This window comes from Ostrea edulis, chromosome 10 (assembly GCF_947568905.1).
Source record: "Ostrea edulis chromosome 10, xbOstEdul1.1, whole genome shotgun sequence".
Taxonomy (NCBI): Eukaryota; Metazoa; Mollusca; class Bivalvia; order Ostreida; family Ostreidae; genus Ostrea; species Ostrea edulis.
The window spans coordinates 7,405,949-7,428,681 of record NC_079173.1 but is presented as its reverse complement, the minus strand read 5'-3'; the positions used below and the strand labels follow the sequence as shown (position 1 = coordinate 7,428,681).

The 22,733-nt window shown below is 35.5% G+C and overlaps 1 protein-coding gene across 6 annotated transcripts in view; it reads right to left on the bottom strand.

Moving 5' to 3' along the window:
- LOC125666670 (uncharacterized) overlaps positions 1-19,460 on the bottom strand; it is a 36,291-nt gene extending 16,831 nt beyond the window's left edge. For 2 of the 6 annotated variants that reach the window (XM_056151810.1, XM_056151812.1), the window contains exons 1-5: positions 18,988-19,441; positions 18,748-18,888; positions 13,988-15,101; positions 10,718-10,873; positions 9,139-9,252 (exon numbers count right to left, since the gene is read on the bottom strand). In XM_056151810.1, coding sequence (XP_056007785.1) covers positions 9,139-9,252; positions 10,718-10,873; positions 13,988-15,068 — 1,351 coding nt within the window. In that variant the 5' untranslated portion in view covers positions 15,069-15,101; positions 18,748-18,888; positions 18,988-19,441. Of the gene's footprint in view, positions 1-8,582; positions 8,658-9,138; positions 9,253-10,717; positions 10,874-13,987; positions 15,102-18,747; positions 18,889-18,987 lie in introns of all 6 variants that reach the window. The other 4 variants (XM_056151807.1, XM_056151809.1, XM_056151811.1 and 1 more) reach the window with 4 other exon arrangements.
- Positions 19,461-22,733: the final 3,273 nt, after the last annotated feature.

Sequence of the window (22,733 nt, the reverse complement as noted above, 5' to 3'; positions counted from 1 at the left end):
TCGAGTCACATCGGTGAGAAGCGAGGGTGTTACCTCTGTGCTATAACCTGACACCCATGTATGATGTAAAATAATAGGATACAGTCAAACTTGCAGTTTTAATAGAAAGTAACCTGGACTCGAACCTGCAACCTACAACTTTGTTACCATAAAACTTAGACAACCTCACTGTGAGATTTAGTAACAGGAATATCGCAGATGGTACACGGTGCGCCCGCGGAAAGCTGATATCAGGTGTTTTTCTTACACCATGATTTGTAGAACTTGGCTTCAGGTGGTACCAGCAATCATCGGGATGTGACATACTTTCTTTGCATCTTAAAGAAACAGACAAATCAAGTACACTCTATGCAATATTTCCTCAACCAGTAATTTCCTCAAAAATTAGAGAAAATCCAAAACCCTTGCCACATGCACATCTTCCATACCCATAAAAATACTCTGTAAAATAAGAAGCTAGGTCGTCGCTTTAAAACTGTAGAAGGAAAAAAGACAAATCATGTACTCTCCATGTAATATTTCCTCAAAACTAAGTTTAATAATCTGTAATTTTCTCAAAAAATCAAGCTTCTCCTACTAAAGTGATACTACTGCAGTCATCCGTGAACACTGTTCGTAATAAAGTGCACCGCCATATGGCACATGGAACGTCCATCAGATGTTTATTCATTATAAACAGATGAAAGTGCACGATACAAAATAGCTAGTGGTTAATCTTTTATTTCTTTGGTCTTTAGCTTCATTTCACTATTACTGAGTTCACTTCATAAAATCAGAAAGAGTAGATTAAACCTTGCTCCATCAAATAGCCATGGTTATCATCACGTCAGTAGGGAATCACGATGTCTCGATCCTCTCCAAAATTTCATAATTCAATTAACCGCCTGGGTCTTGGAACATTAATGCATGGAGAAAAGGTTAGAAATTATTTGTGCAGACTGCAATGTATCAAATCAATTCTTTTCTTTATTATCATAATTTTGTTGCAGATCTATTATTTATTTTTATTATAATATTTATATTCAATTAATATACCTATCAATCAATCTCATCATTGGTCACGGCATGCAATGTCTTTGCTTTTAGGTCTAAAGGTAAAAAATAAGATTATTGCTTGTAATGTGTCTAATGCACATTGTAATTGAATTAATTGTTCAAACAAGAGGTACTGTGAGCAATGCTCACTAAGAATACCCCCTGCTTACCCCAATCTCCCAAAGGGCGTTGGTAATAGGTATAAACTACCTCTTTTCTGAGTGTAAAAAACAAATGGCATGACAAACTGAACCATATTGCTACTTCGATGTCCAGTGCGCGTGACCTTTGACCTTTTGACCCCAAAATCAATAGGGAACATCTTCATCCCATGGGTAGTCCATATGTATGATATGGTGACTGTAGGTGGAAAGGATAACGCTTTAGAGCCCAGAAACCATATTGCTACTTCGATGTCCAGTGCGCTTGACCTTTGACCTTTTGACCCCAAAATCGATAGGGAACATCTTCATCCCATGGGTAGTCCATATATATGATATGGTGACGGTAGGTGGAAAGGATAATGCTTTAGAGCCCGGAAACCATTGCGTTTACAGACGGACGGACGGACGGACAGACAGACGGACAACCCGATTCCAGTATACCCCCCCCCCCCCACAACTTGTTGCGGGGGGTATAATAACTAGACAAATATTCCAAAACATATTTTCATTTTATTACATGTATTTAGATAAGTTCTTTCGCATGGTATGGATTACTTATTTTGGGTTAATGTACAAAGATTATACTTATTAATTAATCTTTAACTAGATAGATGTAATAAAGTTCTTATCAAAATGATCTTTGAATCTCCATCTCAACTCTGAAACACCATGGTTTACTCCCAATGGTCTAATGAAATCTTAATTAGATGCTAGAAACACCATGATCAGCTTAAATAATCATTGCCATGAGACAATTCCTCTATCTGTTCTGTTAAGTTTTTGCAATTTTGCTTTAGTACAATACTGCACATAATGAATACCAATTGTTATATATCTAAATTTTATGAAAAAAATGTGTATTTCTGATATAATAATTATAAACAGGATTGCTGCATTACTCTGATATATGTAGAGATTGTCCCTTAAAACATTGTTTTTCCAATATTTATCATTTTAATGTTAATTTAAAGATGGTAATCCCTATATGTATTACATTTACATTTCTATACAATGCATAAATTGAAAAAGTTTGTTGATTCTACTACTCATATCATCATAATTATGGGTCATATCTATATGAGCCCCAAAAAAGGGTTATGCCATAAATAACCATATCATCATAATCATAGGTCATATCTACATGAGCCCAAAAAAGGCTTATGCCATAAATAGCCATATCATCATAATCATAGGTCACAGTGACCTTGATTTAGGGCATGGCACACCTTCTCAAGATGCATTAACTGACCAATATTGATGATTCTAGATCATCTAGTCCGTGTTTGCCGAACTCTCTCTTTTGTATTGCTTATAGGAGTTATGAAATTATTCACTAAAGACGGGCGGATAAACATCAAAATGGCCACCTGATGTAAATGAAGAATGTGGGTATGTTCCTTTTTCGCTGGACATTGTACTGAACTGCTGTTTCCTACAGAAACTACTTATTCAGTAAGACAATGATGAACATTAGCACATTCCATATATTTGTTTGAAAACGTGTATTATTTGAATTGATACAGTGTAGACACATCTGTACGTAGTTCATGTCCCAAATATTTATGCAAACTATGTTTACAGAATTATGGTATTGTGCAATATAATTCAACGATAGTATAGAGATATATACGACATATAGTAAGATTATGTAAAGATATATATGACATATAGTAAGATTATGTATAGATATATATGACATACAGTAAGATTATGTATATATATATATGACATACAGTAAGACTATGTATATATATATATGACATATAGTAAGATTATGTATAGATATATATGACATATAGTAAGATTATGTATAGATATATATGACATACAGTAAGATTATGTATATATATATATGACATATAGTAAGACTTTGTATATATATATATGACATATAGTAAGACTTTGTATAGATATATATGACATATAGTAAGACTATGTATAGATATTTTTTGCTGATAAGGTGCTACTTGTTGCACTTAAATACTTTGTAACTTCAGGGGCAATAACTCTGTTTTGTTGTGCACTACAGATGCTCTTTATATTCATTGTAATTTATATCAGAGTACTATTTGTTTGGTGCAGTTTGTGTTATAAACAGCAATTTTCTGTATTGAACTCAGTTTTTTGATAGTTTGAATTATTATTATACATGATCATATATGTTGTCAGTATCAATTCACTGTACACAAATATTGTTTTGTTTTATTACAGTATATCGGATGAAGTTGAGGAAGTCACATGATGTCAATCTTTGACTTAAATAAATTCCAGGCATACGCATAGACGAGTTGTTTCTAGTCGTTATGGACAGTGGGCAGTACAGAGGTTGTGACAAAATGTCGGTGCAATATCTACCTATGATGATAAAAAGTCCAGGAAACAGTTTGATCTACTTTTAGCCCTAATATAGGTCATACTGCACCAAATCAGTTGAAATGTTTAAAATGTGAACTGATTATGTATTTCTCTGAAAAGGAGGTTGTGACTAAATTTCAGAGCAATATACCTGTGACCATACCAAAAAAATCTCGAAAACTGTTTGATCTACTTTTACCCCTAAAGTACTGTAGGTCATAGTGTGCCAATCCAGCTGAAATGCTAAAAGCACTTGTCTCCCTCCAAGAGGAAGCCTTTCACTAAATATCAGGGCAGTATCTGTATCCGTAATGAAAAAAAGCCCGAAGAACTGTCTGACCTATTTGTAATCCAAAAGTAGATCAAGGATAGACCAATCCAACTGAAATGCAAACTGAACTTCTATTCCTCTGAGAGGTAACCTTGGACTAAATATCAGGGCAATATCTGTATCTGTAATTAAAAAAGCCCCAAACAAACTGTTAAACCTACTTTTAGTCCTAATGTAAGTCATGGACAGATAGACCAATCCAGCTGAAATGTAAACTGAACTTGTATTCCTATGAAAGGACGTTTGTGTGTAAATTTCAGGGCAATATCTCTATCTGTAATGAAAAAAGTCCGGAAAACTGTTTGACCTACATATAGCCCATAATTAGGTCAAGGATGAACCAATCAAGCTGAAATGCAATCTAAATTCTTGAGGGAGATATTATGACCAAATTTCAAAGTTCTACATGCATCCGTTACGGAAAAAAGTCCAGAAAACATGACCCCAGATGGACGGCCAGTCAGCCAGTTAGACAGATGTACGGACAACACCATAACATAATACGTCCCGTCTAATGATGGGCGTATAAAAATGGGAGAATATCTGCCTGATTGTATTTGCCCATCATCAAAGCGCAAGTTAAAGGGAAAGACAACCCTAAATACAATCGTTGCATTTATGAATAAAGTATCACATACTGATATTGTGAATGACAATCTTTAACAACAAAAATCCTTGCTTAACAATAAAATCAATATTAATCTATCTTATACAGGTGACTCTCGATAACTCGAAGTTCAAGGGACCTTGATAAGACTTCGAGAGATCGAGAGATCGAAATTCGGAAATTGAAGGTCCGCCGGTATGGTTCAGATTTTACAGTAACCAAAAATGTATACCAACAAGATCATATGATATCGTTTTGACATATTTTCCTTCATATTCGTCAGGTACTTTGATATAAAAATATAAAACCTTATTTTGCATTAATAAAAAAATTTCAAAGTTTATCATTTATTTGTTCTTTAATCATGCTTAGATAGGCATACAAAACCAAGTTCAGATGACGCTTTACTATCGCAAACTAAACGGAGCACAATGTTATGTCGCTTTCCCCAAAACAAAAATTCTAACGAACGAGTAAAACGATGTTTTAGAGTAACTTTACACAAAGAACAAACTCGAGAAATTTAACAGTCTGTAGATCTCTAAATTATGTATAAAACTTACTCTCTCGTTGTCATGTCAAAACAAATTCTAGATTTCATTCATAGTCGGATTATAAATACATTTTTTGTAATTTTAATCATCACGACTCAAAACCCCAGTGCAAGGTGTAAACTGACCAATTAGCCAATTATAGACTCAAATGTGTCACTTCCACAAAGAAGCACCAGTGATGTTTCAATTATGTACACACCTAATTACACCTCCGGCATTCAACAAAATCCAGGTAAGGCCCAACCAGAAATTATTGCACGCTTGTGTAACGGTGGGTATACGCTACCACCACTTCGAGAGATCGAGAGTGAAAAACAATGGAATGTGTTTTACGGGACCCAACTTCACTTCGAGAGATCGAGAACTTCGAGAGATTGAACGTTCGAGAGATCGATAGTAAATTTGCTTTGTTATATAGAGAAAAAAATCGGGACCATGATTTCACTTCGAGAGATCGAGAATTTCGAGAGATCGAAGTTCGAGCCATCGAGAGTCACCTGTATTTCAAATTACGTGCCGATAAGAGAGCGGCCGTTGAAGTTTAATTGATGACATTACACCGTCGGTTCCGGTTTATTTCATCAGCAGCACTGTAAACATGACAAGTCATGAACAACAAGATGTACTGTGAGCAATGCTCACTAAGAATACCCCCCGCTTACCCCAATCTCCCAAAGGGTGTTGTTAATAGGTATAAATTACCTCTTTCCTGAGTGTAAAAATATGGTATGCATTTGTAGAAGAAAATGGAAGATATAGTCCGAACACAAATCCATGGCATAAACCTATAATTTTGACCTTGAGATCAAAGGTCAAGGTCATAAAGAGGTCATGAATGTACATGACACATAGTCTCATATTGATACACCCATGTTTTATGGTATGACTATGTCAAAACCCTATAATCAATTTTGACCTTGAGGTCAAAGTTCAAGGACATATACAGGTCATGAAGGTACTCGACACATCGTCTCATGGTGATACACTCATGTGTCTAATATGGTATGCCTATGTCAAAGAACAAAGAAGTTATGGCCCGGACACGAATCCATTGTAAAAACCTTTAATTTTGACCTTGAGGTCAAGGTCATATGGAGGTCATGAAGGTACATGACACATCGTCTCCTGGTGATACACTCATGTGTCAAATATGGTATGCCTATGTCAAAGAACAAAGAAGTTATGGCCCGGACACGAATCCATTGTAAAAAACCTTTAATTTTGACCTTGAGGTCAAGGGTCAAGGTCATATGGAGGTCATGAAGGTACATGACACATCGTCTCCTGGTGATGCACTCATGTGTCAAATATGGTATGCCTATGTCAAAGAACAAAGAAGTTATGGCCCGGACACAAATCCATTGTAAAAAACCTTTAATTTTGACCTTGAGGTCAAGGTCATATAGAGGTCATGAAGGTACTTGACACGTCGTCTCATGGTGATCTACCTGTGTGCCAAATATGGTATGCCTAAGTCAAAGAACAAAGAAGTTATGGCCCGGACACGAATCTGCACAGACAGACGGACAGACAGAGTGATTCCTATATACCCCCCAGAACTTCGTTCGGGGGTTATAATTAAGTTTGGAAACGTATGGAAATCGGGGAAAAGAAGACGTTCATTCGAGTAGCAGACCAGGCACATAGTATACAAATGTCTCGACCCTCAACTTGTCATTACGCAAATGACAATATAAACCATATATAGAACACTGTGAACAGTACTTCAAATGTGTGATCTGCAAACAACACTGTAAAATGTGTGTTCTGTAAACAGCACTGTAAAATGTGTGTTCTGTAAACAGTGCTGTAAAATGTGTGTTCTGTGAACAGCACTGTAAAATGTGTGTTCTGTGAACAGCACTGTAAAATGTGTGTTCTGTAAACAGCACTGTAAAATGTGTGATCTGTGAACAGCACTGTAAAATGTGTGTTCTGTAAACAGCACTGTAAAATGTGTGTTCTGTGAACAGCACTGTAAAATGTGTGTTCTGTGAACAGCACTGTAAAATGTGTGTTCTGTGAACAGCGCTTCAAAATGTGTGTTCTGTGAACAGCGCTTCAAAATGTGTGTTCTGTGAACAGTGCTTCAAAATGTGTGTTCTGTGAACAGCACTTCAAAATGTGTGTTCTGTGAACAGCACTGTAAAATGTGTGTTCTGTGAACAGCACTGTAAAATGTGTGTTCTGTGAACAGCGCTTCAAAATGTGTGTTCTGTGAACAGTGCTTCAAAATGTGTGTTCTGTGAACAGCACTTCAAAATGTGTGTTCTGTGAACAGTGTATCAAAATGTGTATTCTGTGAACATTGCTTCAAAATGTGTATTCTGTGAACAGTGCTTCAAAATGTGTATTCTGTGAACAGTGCTTCAAAATGTGTGTTTGTAAACAGCGTTTCAAAATGTGTGTTCTGTGAACAGTGCTTCAAAATGTGTATTCTGTGAACAGCGCTTCAAAATGTGTATTCTGTGAACATTGCTTCAAAATGTGTATTCTGTGAACAGCACTGTAAAATGTGTATTCTATGAACAGTGCTTCAAAATGTGTGTTCTGTGAACAGCGCTTCAAAATGTGTATTCTGTGAACAATGCTTCAAAATGTGTGTTCTGTGAACAGCGCTTCAAAATGTGTATTCTGTGAACAGCGCTTCAAAATGTGTTTTCTGTGAACAGTGCTTCAAAATGTGTGTTCTGTGAACAGCGCTTCAAAATGTGTATTCTGTGAACAGTGCTTCAAAATGTGTACTCTGTGAACAGTGCTTCAAAATGTGTGTTCTGTGAACAGCGCTTCAAAATGTGTGTTCTGTGAACAGCACTTCAAAATGTGTATTCTGTGAACAGCGCTTCAAATGTGTTTTCTGTGAACAGTGCTTCAAAATGTGTGTTCTGTGAACAGCGCTTCAAAATGTGTATTCTGTGAACAGTGCTTCAAAATGTGTGTTCTGTGAACAACGCTTCAAAATGTGTGTTCTGTGAACAGTGCTTCAAAATATGTGTTTGTAAACATTGCATCAAAATGTGTGTTTTGTGAGCAGTGCTTCAAAATGTATTTTCTGCAAAACTTCATGTCAAGTACTCCTCATAATTTAAGTATTCAACACACTAAAAACCTCTAGAAGGCCTGGAAGAAGACAATAGATTACTTTAAAATTGACACATTTTCTTGAATGCGTAGATTTATGAAATAAAGATAACATCTTGTATAAAACAAGACAGAAATCAAGTTCTAAAAATCTTCTTGGTTACTTGAACTTTTCTTTTCAAAATCCTTTCCCTATAAGCAAAATCCATTTCTTTACAGTGAATATTTGTTTTAAAATTGTAAACAAATTCAGTCCCCTCCCTCTATGATCTCATCACACTTAAAGATCAATCTTACAGGTTTAGATATACAAATAGTGCTGTTGTGCCCAGTGTAAGGACAAGGTGTTGATTGAAATCATTTAATTACAGAGCTTCTAAGATCTGGAACTCTTTGCCGCATAAAACAAGGCTTTTTACAACCTTAAGTCAATATAAAAGTTAGATTGTCTTTACCTAGTGTAAATTCAGATATTGCATGCCTCTTTCCAAATGGTCTGATTGTGGGGAATGGTGACTGATAATGTGAAACTGAACAATGTATAGGTTAATGGGTCATATTGTTGCCCTTTATCACATGTGTACATCCAACAACCGTCTATACTAAATGGGGGGTTTGTATATCAATTTGAGATATTGCATCAATAAAGTAACTTAAAATAAAATTTTAAAGAAAAATCTCTATTTGGAATGTCGATCTCCTTGCTCATGAAAATAATTTTCATGTGAAACGAGACATTCCAAATAGGGATTTTTGATAAAGAATTTCATGCAGATATTTCATTATTTGGTGTTGTGTCGTATAGAATCCTTTCCATTATTTACAAATCTTCAGATTTTATCTGTGAATACATTTTGGAGACAAGTTTTACAGTCTTCTATGTTAATATCATGACATGACAACATTCTTTAATAGTAAAATCACATCACCATGGAAACAGTCACATAACCTGATAATATAATTGGTGTAGAATATAAATTATCAAATATGATCTAATGTTCAGTGTTTTACCTGGTAAGGATGGATGAAAGGATGGATTGAATGTACTTTTCAATGAATAATGGGATAATGGGGGTATCTTCTCAAGTGCAGTTCTTGTGGCTTTGATGAAGGGAGACAGATCATCTGAAAATGAACAAACCAAACGTGACTACATATCTACAGCGCTTCAAATGTGTGTTCTGTGAACAGTGCATCAAAATGTGTGTTCTGTGAACAGTGCATCAAAATGTGTGTTCTGTGAACAGCGCTTCAAAATGTGTGTTCTGTGAACAGTGCATCAAAATGTGTGTTCTGTGAACAGTGCATCAAAATGTGTCTTCTGTGAACAGCGTTTCAAAATGTGTCTTCTGTAAAACTTCCTAACAAGTACTCCTAAGACTTTGGGTATTCAACGCACTGAAACCTTTAAATAAGACAATACAAAACAATAAAAATGATATATTTTCTTGTATGTGTAAACGTTTGAAATAAAGATATCATCATGTTTAACACAATGGATAATTTAATTTCTAAAAATCCTCTTGGTTACTTGAACTTTTCTTTCCAAAATATTTTCCCTTTCTTTATAGTGAATATTTGTTTAAATTCATTTTTATTAAATTAAATAAAATTGCTCTTCAAATAGAAAACATTAACAAGAGACCCACAGGACTTACAGCCGAGTATTAGTTAAAAGCATCATTAGCTCCAAGGGCTACATAACCTATGATAATTTTCCTGTTAACCATATCTAACCTAAATGCCCTAATATAGTTAGCACCACTGTAAAACAAAATGCGTTTCTTTTAAAAACAAAACAAAAGCCCCTGAAAATGTCCAAAACTGATGACAGATTAAGCAAGAAGATCGTGACCCACATTACTCACCTGTCGCCTTTTATGATTTTTAAATTATTTCTTTTAAATTTAATCGAATTGAAAGAGGGCATTGACCTCCATTTGAACTAACTTGAATCCCCTCCACTCATGGTACCTGCAGATCTGTAGCTCTCTTTGAAAATATTGGAACCGACCCGTGAGAGAGCTATAGATCCATCCCTTTTAAAAACTTTCGATTAACAGTACAGAAGAAATACACACAGTTGAAAACGACATCATTTGAAGCTTAGAGTTTACAGGTTGCATGGGGCTTAACGGCTTTAATGAATGTTTGGAGGTATGTTTTAATCAAGTATAGTGGGAAAATATGTTAGAAATTTTTTATATCAAATTTTTGAGACGGCGATGCAGGGGCACAAATATACAAGGCCTCAACCGTGGACATTTTTTCTGCACCGTAAATCGAATGTTTTTATAAGGGATGGCCCTGTAGCTTTCTGGTGTATCCCAAAATTTCCCAGAGAGCAACATATCTGCAGCTACACCCAAAGATGTTTATACAAGTTTAACAGTGGTTCTGGAAAATGTGAAGAACTTAATTGCTGACAGACGACAAAACGAACGGACGTACAAATGACAGACAGAAGGTGATCACCTGAGCTAAAACTATCGAAAAACATTCATATAAATAATAAAATGGTTCCCTTTCCTTATCTTAAACTTCACTAAAATAACATGATCTCTAAAACTGTAACAACATTAAGGCTAACCTGGAATAATTTTTGCTGAAATGGGGGTCTTGTCTTTCTTTTCCTTGCCAGTTGGAGATAACATCAACTTTAACTCGGTTTTTTTGCTGGTGTCTTCCAAGATGTTTGTGTCATCAGTGGATTTGAAGATCCTCTTCTCATCATCAACTGAATCATCTGAAATAACGACACAGACAAGTAAATCATAAAATATTAATTAATCCCAGCCTCACAATTCAGCATTGTCTAAATAATTCTATTTTGTCTCAAGGTAAGTAACTAGTCATACACAATTTGGGATCACCTGAAACATAATATGATATCATACGTATCTTCATACTCAAATTTAAAATCCATCTTAGTTTGATGATAAGATTAATGTTAATTCATCTCACTGTCTGCTGGTCAATTTGTCAATTCCAATGATTTACTTATAAGTCAACCAAGAACTCAACCACAATATGATATTTTCAAATCATAGACTAGCATGATGAAACAAGAGGCCCATGGGCCACATCGTTCACCTGAGTCACCTTGGCTCATATTTATGGATTTTTCCTATATATTCGCATGTAAAACTTTGATCCCTATTGTGGTCACAACCTACTCCCGGGGCCATGATTTTAACAGATCTGCAGCTACACTCAAAGATGATTTGTAAAAGTTTGACTGAAATTGGTCAATTGTTTCTGGAAAATGTGACATTTTTACAGACAGACAGCAGAATGTAAAGAAGGAGCTCTGGTGAGCTAAAACTATAGAAAAAATATTCATATAATAAAATGGTTTCTTGTCCTAATCTAAAATGTTACTACTATAATATGGCAGCTATACAACTACGACAACATTAAGACCTAGCTGAACTAAGTATAGGTCCTGCTGAAACGGGAATCTTATCTCTATTTTCCTTGAAAGACCAAAGTAAGGTGTCTTCCCACATTTTCGTGTCATCGGTGGATCCGAGTATATTCTCATCATCACAGAAATCGGGGATGTTATCTATTTTTTTCTTGTAAAGCCTTTTTGCCGGTATCTTCCTCAATTTCCTTGCCATCAGTGATTTAAATGATGAGATCTCATCATCGACTGAATCATGTAAAATAACGAAGCAGACATGTAAAACAAACAACACCAATCCCTAGCCTTACAGACAATTAAACCACGCACTAATAATTAATGCAGCCATTCATCATTATCTGTTTAAATCATTCTATTTTGTAAGTTAAATTTAACTAGTCATATAAAACTTGGGATCACCTGAAACATATGATATCATACAATATAACCCTTATACTCAAATCCAAAATGTCTTTACAACAATTCTCAAACAAATGATGGCCACTAAAGAAATGTATTTGATCTCAAGAAAACATTTCAACAAAATGAAATTCATTCAAAGTATGGTTGGCCAGTCATTTTTGTTGATAAGACTGATGTTAATTCAATTCACTGCCTGGTGGTCAATTTGTCAATTCCAATGATTTACTTAAGTCAACCAAGAAGTTAACCATATAATATGATAATTTCAAATTGTGGACTAGCATGATGAAAAAAAAAGGGGGGGGGGGTAACCTATATACTCTAATAGTACTAGTATCCATCATACTTTGAATTTGTTTCAATAATTTTGTTTGATTATATTAAGAAGTTCACAATTAACCAAACATAAATTAGCATTAAATACTACTACATGTATAAAAGACAAGTCCTGAATGAGCTATATTTCAGTACACATCATGTAGATTTTCTCTGCTGCTGAAACATACAACATTAACAGAACTTTGTCAATATCACTGGTATTTACATCAAACCAGTACACAATGCAGATTTTGTTCACATCTGCTACAGAAATACACAACATTTCACTGTTACAGAAACACAAAACATTTCACTGTTACAGAAATACACAACATTTCACTGTCACAGAAACACAAAACATTTCACTGCTACAGAAATACACAACATTTCACTGTCACAGAAACACAAAACATTTCACTGTTACAGAAATACACAACATTTCACTGTCACAGAAACACAAAACATTTCACTGTTACAGAAATACACAACATTTCACTGTTACAGAAACACAAAACATTTTACTGTTACAGAAATACACAACATTTCACTGTCACAGAAATGATACATCAACATTTTTCTACAGGGAGCACTGTGTTGACTATAATATTGTAATCAGAGAAGTTCACATCTAAATCGTGATAACTATATGATATATGACAGTGTAGTACATGTATTAAAAATGTTTAAAAACTTTCTGTGACAGTGAAATGTTGTGTATTTCTGTAACAGTGAAATGTTTTGTGTTTCTGTGACAGTGAAATGTTGTGTATTTCTGTGACAGTGAAATGTTTTGTGTTTCTGTGACAGTGAAATGTTGTGTATTTCTGTAGCAGATGTGAACAAAATCTACATTGCACACGAAATTCATTAATAGGTATATATTATACATTATATATATATATATATATATATATATATATATATATATATATATATATATATATTGGATTCCTGTCAAAAAAGTGTGTGTACTACATAAGCACTGACTGATATAGTACAATAAACTACAGTACTATTAGTAATTACCAGTCAGAGAGTACCTCCTCTGTATATATCTGTCAGAGAATATTACCTCCTCTGTATATATCTGATATAGTACAATAAACTACAGTACTACTAGTACTTACCAGTCAGAGTACCTCCTCTGTATATATCTGTCAGAGAATATTACCTCCTCTGTATATATCTGATATAGTACAATAAACTACAGTACTACTAGTACTTACCAGTCAGAGAGTACCTCCTCTGTATAGATCTGATATAGTACAATAAACTACAGTACTACTAGTACTTACCAGTCAGAGAGTACCTCCTCTGTATATATCTGATATAGTATTTAAAATAAACCACAGTACTACTAGTACTTACCAGTCAGAGAGGACCTCCTCTGTATATATCTGATATAGTACAATAAACTACAGTACTACTAGTACTTACCAGTCAGAGAGTACCTCCTTTGTATATATCTGATATAGTACAATAAACTACAGTACTACTAGTACTTACCAGTCCGAGAGTACCTCCTCTGTATGTATCTGATATAGTACAACAAACTACAGTACTACTAGTACTTACCAGTCAGAGAGTACCTCCTCTGTATAGATCTGATATAGTACAATAAACTACAGTACTACTAGTACTTACCAGTCAGAGAGTACCTCCTTTGTATATATCTGATATAATACAATAAACTACAGTACCACTAGCACTTACCAGTCGGAGAGTACCTCCTCTGTAGATATCTATATACAGACACTGTGTTGGTGTTGCCTGATCCGACCCAGAGAAGGTGAGTTTTTTCATCATAGTTCAGGCTGTATGGTTCGTTTATCCCATGTTGTCGTGTCAGTAACAGAGACAGGAAGTGACCGTCCTTGTCAATCATCTGTACTGTGTCGGTGTTAACATCACACACCAGGATGTGTGACAGCGCGTCTGTACAGATTCCACGTGGATATAGTGATGATCCTGATGGAGGTCCTGTGTAGGAGAATCGATGTCTCCCCCCGCGCTCTGTCACCACTACACCACGGCCCCAGTCAGACACAATGATATCACCGTTATTGTTCTCTGTGATATAGAGAGGCTCACTATACAGCGTGTGACCTGTGTTGTCGTGTTCTATGGTCAGGATGTGTTGACCACTACTGTTGTACCGGGTTAACTTGCCTGTTCTATAGTTAAACATCCCGACCATCAGATCTCCAGTGGACGGGGAGCAGTACACACACTGCGGATACCATGGTGATGTACTCTGTATCAGTATGGTGACTGTTTTATTGTCTGTAGACAGTTTGTTGATGTTATGTTTACTGTCTATATAAATCAGTTCACCAGAACTGTTCACTGTGTGTAGTCCTCCTGTAAACAATGATGTTATTATATTTGCCACACGGTGTATAGTGTCTCTTGTTGTGTCTATCAAGATGAGATTGTTATCATCAGAGACCCAGACAAGGTCTGACATCACACGAGATATGTGTCTCACACTACTAACACCTGTCACACAGACAGACGTGTGTAATACAGGTGTGGACATCAGTTTCAGTTGTTCATTTCCTACTTGTTGTTTTCTTGCATCATAAAGCAAGGCAGGCTCCTGTTTTGGTAAATATTCAAACTTCTCACGGTAAATCACAACACCATGGTGTTTGGTATGTAGATCAATGACATGTTTCTCTTTACACTGTAAACACAGATCACGTTTACATGTGTTACAGTAGAACTCGGTGTCCCCCTGACATTGAGAACAATGTCGTACATTTAGCCGAGTGCCGAGTAATACTGGGTCCATGATGTGGAGGGTGTGGGTCTTTAGGAATACAATCTGTTGAAAATAAAATGAATATAAAGTTAAACAGAACATCAACACCATTGTAACACTCCAACAATATCATGAAATACTCTGCAGTCTGTAAGTTAATAAAATATCACAAAATCAGGTGTCAGTATCTTATAATACATCACATTCTGATCAGTGATTTTAAAGTTCAGGGAGTTTTTAAACCTGTGGACCTCGACCTTTACAATTGAAAAACAAGAGGCCCACAGGCCTTATATTTCACCTGAGTACTAGTAAAAAATTATCACTACTCCCAAAGGTTATAAAATCTGAATATCTAAGCTAAATGTTAACATTCATCAAAAGTATAAAACAAGATATGTTCTTACAACTTTAATGCCCTAAAAAGTGCATACACATAATATAATAGGTGTATTAATATTTAAACATTAAACGATATGGCTAATTTGGACCTATCCTAGAGTGAAAACCATGGGTTATGAAATTCACCATAGCAATTTTCCTGCTCTATACAACACCATGCATTTAGTTTTTCTTAAACATATGCGGTTGTAGAACAGAAGACTTTGAAAATTGGTCAATTTTGGGCAGTTTTTGCCCCGCCCCTAAATCCCCAGGGGTGCAGGAATCCTGAAATTTACAAATGATGTCCCCCTCTTTCCAAAGATGCTTTATACTAAATTTGAAAAGAATTGGAATCATAGTTATCAAGAACAAGTTAAAAATGTCTATTGTTCACAAATTTAATAACTGACCATTTTGGTCCCACCCAGATACCAAAACCCCTACCCCTGGGAACATCAAATTTAAAAATTTTAGTAAAGGACTACCTGTTCTTTCTAAATATCTATTTAGTTTTAATTTAGTATCAATGTCACTAAAGAAGATGTTATTTAAGTGTTTTACACATTAACACTATATACCAAGTTTGGTCCCACCCTGGAGTCAGAACCCTTAGCCTGGTGATCATGAAATTTACAATTTAAGTAGTGGCTTTCCTGCTGTACATCACTATGCATTTAGTTTTTCTTAAATGTGTGGTTCTTAGTTGAGAAAAAGATTTTTGAAAATTGGTCAATTTTGCCCCCCCCCCCCCCCCCCCCCCTCCCCCGGCCTAAGTCCCCAAGGGTGAAAGAATCCTGAAATTTACAATTTATGTCCCCCTTGTCCAAAAAATACTTCACACCAAGTTTGAAAAGAATTGGAATGATAGTTATCAAGAAGTTAAAAATGTCTATTGTTCAAACATTTAACTGGACATTATTTTCAATAAAGCAGTGATTTTTTTTTTTCAAACTACCACCCCTCCTTTTGAATTGGGAAAAAATAGTGACATTTTCCTCAAATTGGGAAAAATCATTCATAGTAAATAACAAGATGTGTTTGTGAAACACAAATGCCCCCGATAATGGTCAATTCCAAAGATTGTCAAGGTCACAAGGACAAATACCTTGGTACCAGTAGAAAGCTCTTGTCACAAGAAATGCTCATGTAAAATATGAAAGCTCTAATATTTACCAGTTAGAAGTTATTACCATGTCAATTTTTTTTTAAAATAGGTCAAATGTCAAGGTCAAAAGGTTGAGTGAGTACAAATGGAAAGGTTTGTCACAAGGAATACGCATGTGAAATATCAAAGCTTTATCACTTACTGTTCAAAAGTTATTAGCAAGGTTAAAGTTTCAGACAGAATTACAGAATGACAGACAGGACAAAAAGAATATGCCCCCTGATCTTCGATCTCGGGGGGCATACAAATGGTAAAGATGCATAAAATAATCAAATATCAATTTGTTTGTTTGAGGTTTATTTCAGATCTGATTTAAAATCATAAAATAAATAATTATTCAACATTAAATGTCTTGGAATTCAATTTAAACCTTGTATAAATATTATTTACTTTTTCTAAGAAATACTTAAAGTATTTCTTAGAAAAAGTAGTATGGTCTAATTTCATAAAGAAAAAGCATTTGTACCCATAATCTTCTAAATATTATATTAACAATCAAGTTTCCAGAATGTCTCTCCTGTTTGTATTTTTCGGATTTTAATAAAACCCTATACTCTTGGCCACTTCCTGTTATTAGCCTGACCCTACATGTAAGGTGTCAGGTCGATCCGCCCCACGGTCGGTCCGTCCCTTGGTCGATCCGACCCTTCCAATCTTTTTTTATTAAAGATATAATAAATTATTAATTACTTAAAAGAAACAAGAGGTCCTTGGGCCAGATCGCTCACCTGAATTACTTTGGCCCTAAATTATCTGAAGACTCCATATATATTTGCATGTAAAACCTTACTAGGTTTTACATCCGATGTCTTAGTCCTTATTATGGCCCCAACATACCCCTGGCGGCCATGCTTTTTGCAAACTTGAATCTACACTAATTCAGAAAAGAAAGCTTTCATGTTAATGGTTCTCGAGAAGATTTTCCCTATATTTGTATGTAAAACTTTGATCCCCCTTGTGGCCCCATCCTACACCCGAGGCCCATGATTTGCACAAACTTGAATCTGCACTGTCAGAAAGCTTTCATGAATTCATGTAAATATCAGCTTTTCTGGCTCAGTGGTTCTTGAGAAGGAAGATTTTAAAAGATTTATCCTATATATTTCTATGTAAACTTTGATCCCCTATTGTGACCCCATCCATCCCCGGGGAGGCCGTGATTTCTAGACTTGACTCTGCACTATGTCAGGAAGCTTTCATGTAAATATCAGCTTTTCTGGCTCAGTGGTTCTTGAGAAGAAGATTTTTAAAATGTGAAAAGTTTACGACGTTGCCATCACGACAGCTAACGGACAAATTTTGATCAGAAAAGCTCACTTGAGCGTTCAGCTCAGCTGAGTTAATAATTAAATAAGAAAGCAGGAAAATATGCACTTCCAAAATATATTCAAAAGTTATATTAATATATTTTGGAACTGCACATTTCCCTGCTTTTTTATTTAATTATTTTGACTGTGATATCAACTCTTTCTATTTGGATTATATATATATATATATATATATATATAAATGTAGCGGTCAGTCGGGTTCGATCGCTGGTGGCCAGATAGCTCAGTTGGTAGAGCACCTGACTAGAGATTCAGGGGACCCGGTTTCGAATCCCGGTCTGGCCCTTTGCATTTTCTCCCTTCCTGTTACATTTGGTGCCATAGACCAGCCCCTGGAACTGACAGGTGAAAATGCCTGCCAGGGGATAAAGATCCTGGGTTGATGTCTTCAGATGAGATATGAAGACATTTAAGGAGGGAGGAATGTAGCGGTCAGCCGGATTCGATCGCCGGTGTCCAGATAGCCCAGTTGGTAGAGCACCTGACTAGAAATTCAGGGGGCCCGGGCTCAAATCCTGGTCTGTTCCGTTGCATTTTCTCCCTTCCTGTTACACATATATATATATATATATATATATATATAATTGGGAAAAAATATAGTCAATTTTTGTGAGGGGAACTGCCGAATATCGGTGGCATTTTTGTCCAAAATAAAAATCACTGTAAAGACACCAAAACACCTGTTTATGGTCATGTTTACTATCTTTCTAAAGAGGGATAATCATGTTCTCGCTATAGGGGAAGTGTTCCCAACCTGAATAAGTCTGAAATATTTGACACCCTGTAATATTAATTGAAGTGTTGTACTAAGGTGTAGCCCCTTCAGACTTACTGTATCAGCAGAGTGAATTCCATCCGACAATCCTGTACAACCCAAACTTTTGTTCACAAACCAACTCTGTCTAGATGAGGCCTCGACGGGGAAGTAGTCCTGCAACCGTCCACTTCACAATCGCTGCCATGTCATCACAATCTATCACGTTATCATAACATTGATCAGATATAGAAATATCCAAACATATGTAATATACAATGTATAATTCAATGTTATCAATCTTACACAAACCCTTACAGCAATATTAGCTCAAGTATGTGGTAACTACAGCAAGATTGACCTCCAATGACCCCAGTCTGGGAAGAACTTGTTTAAAACGAAAGTCGAGAAATATTATAGTTACAATTTAACATCACTGTATTGTTTAAGAACACTAAGTCACGATATTCAACATTTTTTAGATTTCCAGCATGAGAGCTTTTCAGGTGTAAAATAATAAAGACTAAATTTGCAAAATAATGTGATTTCACTTCCTTGTTTCATATTTTAATCCGTGTGCGTAAATTGTCTCGTGAAGTTGACCTATTGGTTAATTTCATTACTGATCACCCGATCATTCGGAATTCCTGCCGTTAGATACCTCTATTACCCTTTATCCAACTAGATGTCCAACTTTTTGAGTGGTTTTAATTTGGCCTGGACCTTGTGTAGTTGTGTCAATGTGTGTGTGGGGCGTGTCTATTCAGGCTAATGGAATTTCCCGAGTGATCGCATTTATACCCGACACAACGATCCCGACCAAAATTGACGACGCGCTTCGGGAGTTTAGTGGCGATAGTTTGGGTGCGCAACGTTTCGGGCACAATAGTTCGGGAGGTGGCAAATAAATCTGATATTTAGTGTTATTTCTCTGTGTTAAAATTGACATGCATGTACATACTTATTTTTGATGTTTTGAATTATGTTACCCGAAACGTCGCGGATCCGAACTCTCGGTATAATTCTTTTATAATTTATACGGAATAAATTTTGCCAATAAATTGCAAAACTTTTGCGCCTCTTATATTGTTTCATATATAAGATGAAGTCCGTATATAAGCTGTAATTGAATTTTACTTCATTTAAGGTAGTGATTGGATGGGTCTATATATTTTTTTCTGAGTTTTACATATTTTGAAGCTGACAGTGTCTGTAACACATTATGAAAGTGTCATAATTATACGGTTTTCACGTGAATTGTGACACACTACGGTTGTCATAGTAACCCCTCTTCTCAACTTTCCGTAATAAATGGTACAGTTGTTTCAGATGGTGTTTAGAATATATACCCAAAAAGTAGGTCATAAGTGATAAAAAATTTATATGAAATTGAATATATAATTTGCATTAAGATGTCCTTTTACTTTCATATGAAGTAGAAGCAAGGCTGTTTGTGAGCAGTTTTGCTATTTTCAGAAGGCAATTATTTATCACAGAACTGACAACAGGCATATAGATATCAGATCTGATATTGTAATGGAAAAAAAGAAAGAAAGAGCTGATGTAGAGGTTACTCCTAATAGGCCGGGTGTCGCCTACCCCCCCCCCCCCTCCCCCCAGCTCTGCGGTAAATGGTGCAAAATCCTGCATTCTGAGCAGTAAAATCCTGACACTTTTTTCTCACTTATAAATTGTCTGCTTCTTAAACAAAACGTTTATGTTACATATACATTTTTAGAATTCTGACAGTGATTTTTGTATCTAAAGAAAATATTGCCAATATATATCGGTGTTTCGTCTTATTTCTCCTAGAATTAAGTTATATACTGATGTAAAGAATACAATAATGACAAGTGTTCTATAAATAAACAATACAATATGATACGATTATCAGATAAATGTTTTAGTTTCATAAATATACGTCTTAACATAAGAGAAAATACAAGTATTTAATTTGGTAAGATACTATCAACCCAAGGTAGAAGATGTTTATCATTAATAACCAAATCGTTTAACCTAAGCAATCTATTCATTAATTTGTGTCTAGGAATTAAATATTTCTTACAAATAAAGAAAAGGGGATATGCGTCTTCACGCTTGCCACAGGAACATAATGGAGAATCAACAATATTGTGTCTATAAAGATCATAATTCAAAACACGGGTGTGTCCTAGTTTGGTATGAATTATATTCAACAGACGAGAACCAAATGAAAAACATACAGGGGTTTCCTGGATCCGCCTCTGGTTTGGGATTGTTGATATTGTTAGAGCTAATGCTTTTGCGAAATTGTTTAATTGAAGAAGCCTGTCTTCATTCGATACTAAGAGAATTCCACTTAGAAACAGCGTCTGGTACAAATGCTTTTTTTGTAAACTTCAAGTCTGCATTTTGGTATTAAATACTTCTCACGATAACGTAGATTATATGTAGACACATTGTTTATTTTACTAGGTATTGTTTCTTTCAGATATATGTGGAAACTCGTTATTATGAATCTTGTACATGGTAACTAATTTAGCATTTGCTTGTCGGTTCTAAATCAGTTTCTAGTAACAGGGAATCTCTCGAGGCTAGTACTGTATAGGAAGGCCAGTAATAATTAGTGCTGCACATAATTGGACTTTTTCTAACAGATCACTGTCAGATGAGCTACATCTATTCCAAACAATAGAAGCATATTCTAAATCTGGTCTTATGAAAATAGTGTACATTTTTAAGAGTGTTTTTTCCTAAAGTAAGTTTTAGTTTTCATTCAGAAGTCCTAGTTTTTTTTGTAAGCCGTACTTGCTATTTCATTCATAAACTGGGACCAGCCCAAATCGCATGAAACAAACAATCCTAAATGTCTGAGCACTGACAGGTACTCCAACTGGCAATCTTGAAAAAATAATTTAGGAGGATCAATGTTCTTGATGAAAAAATCTACAGCTTTAGTTTTAGCGGGATTAAACTTAAACAACCATTTTTTGACCATTGGTCAAGGACGCTAGGGTCATGATTCAAAGTAAATTCAATTTCATTGAAATTCTTAGATGCATGATGATTTGAGTTATTATCAGCAAATAATCTACAGAAAGACAAATTTTCAGCAACATCGTCAACATAGATTAGAAAGAATAGAGGTTCAAGAACAGAGCCTTGGGGTACTCCTGCATTTAAACTTGCGCTTGAAGACAATTGGTCTTTGTACATAACTCTTTGGGCCCGACAAGAAAGATAAATAGTAAACCATTGAAAAATAATGCCTCTGATGTACGAGGGTTGTTTGATATGTAATGTGTATTGTACGACATCTCAAAAGCATTAGACTGAAATAGTGAAATGAACATTACACCCTTTCAAAGTATTCTCCGCGGTTTGAAATACATAATTTTAATCTCTAAAGTCCACATGGCAGACCGTTCCAGAGTTTCGCTGCCGCCATGTCAAACCTCATCTCACCATAAGTCTTTGTCTTGGTTACAGGAATATAACTAGACAGGCTTATTCCGATCTTAGCGATCTCGCCGGTGTGTATGGTGTTATCAGTTCTGACAAATATCTAGGAGCCAGGTTGTGAAGACACTTGTCAACATACAACAAAATTTTGTATTGAATACGGTACTCGACTGGAAGCCAATGCAATTGGATCAGAACAGACGTAATGTGTTGGTATTTTCATGTCCACATTATCACTCTGGCAGTAGTGTTCTGTACACGCTGAAGTTTGTTCGTGTACTGCTTGTTCACTCCATACAATGGGCCATTTCCATAATCTAATCTCGGGTGTTACCAAAGAGTTTGCAAGTATCTTACGATAGCTACTGCAAAAATCATCCCTAAAATAATCAGTAGAATATTCAAATATATGTAAAAGTCCCTCTTGTTTTGAGTAAATCTTTTAACAGATGTTTCGATTACTGACCAAATTGGACCTCAAAAATATGAAAACTCGGATGTCGCCATTCACAAGTCAGAAAGTGAAGGCTTACATATTTTCAACTGTTTGTCTTGTGTGATACGAAATTAGTTGAAATTACTGAAAATAACCATAATAAATAAACCCATTGGTGATCAATGAC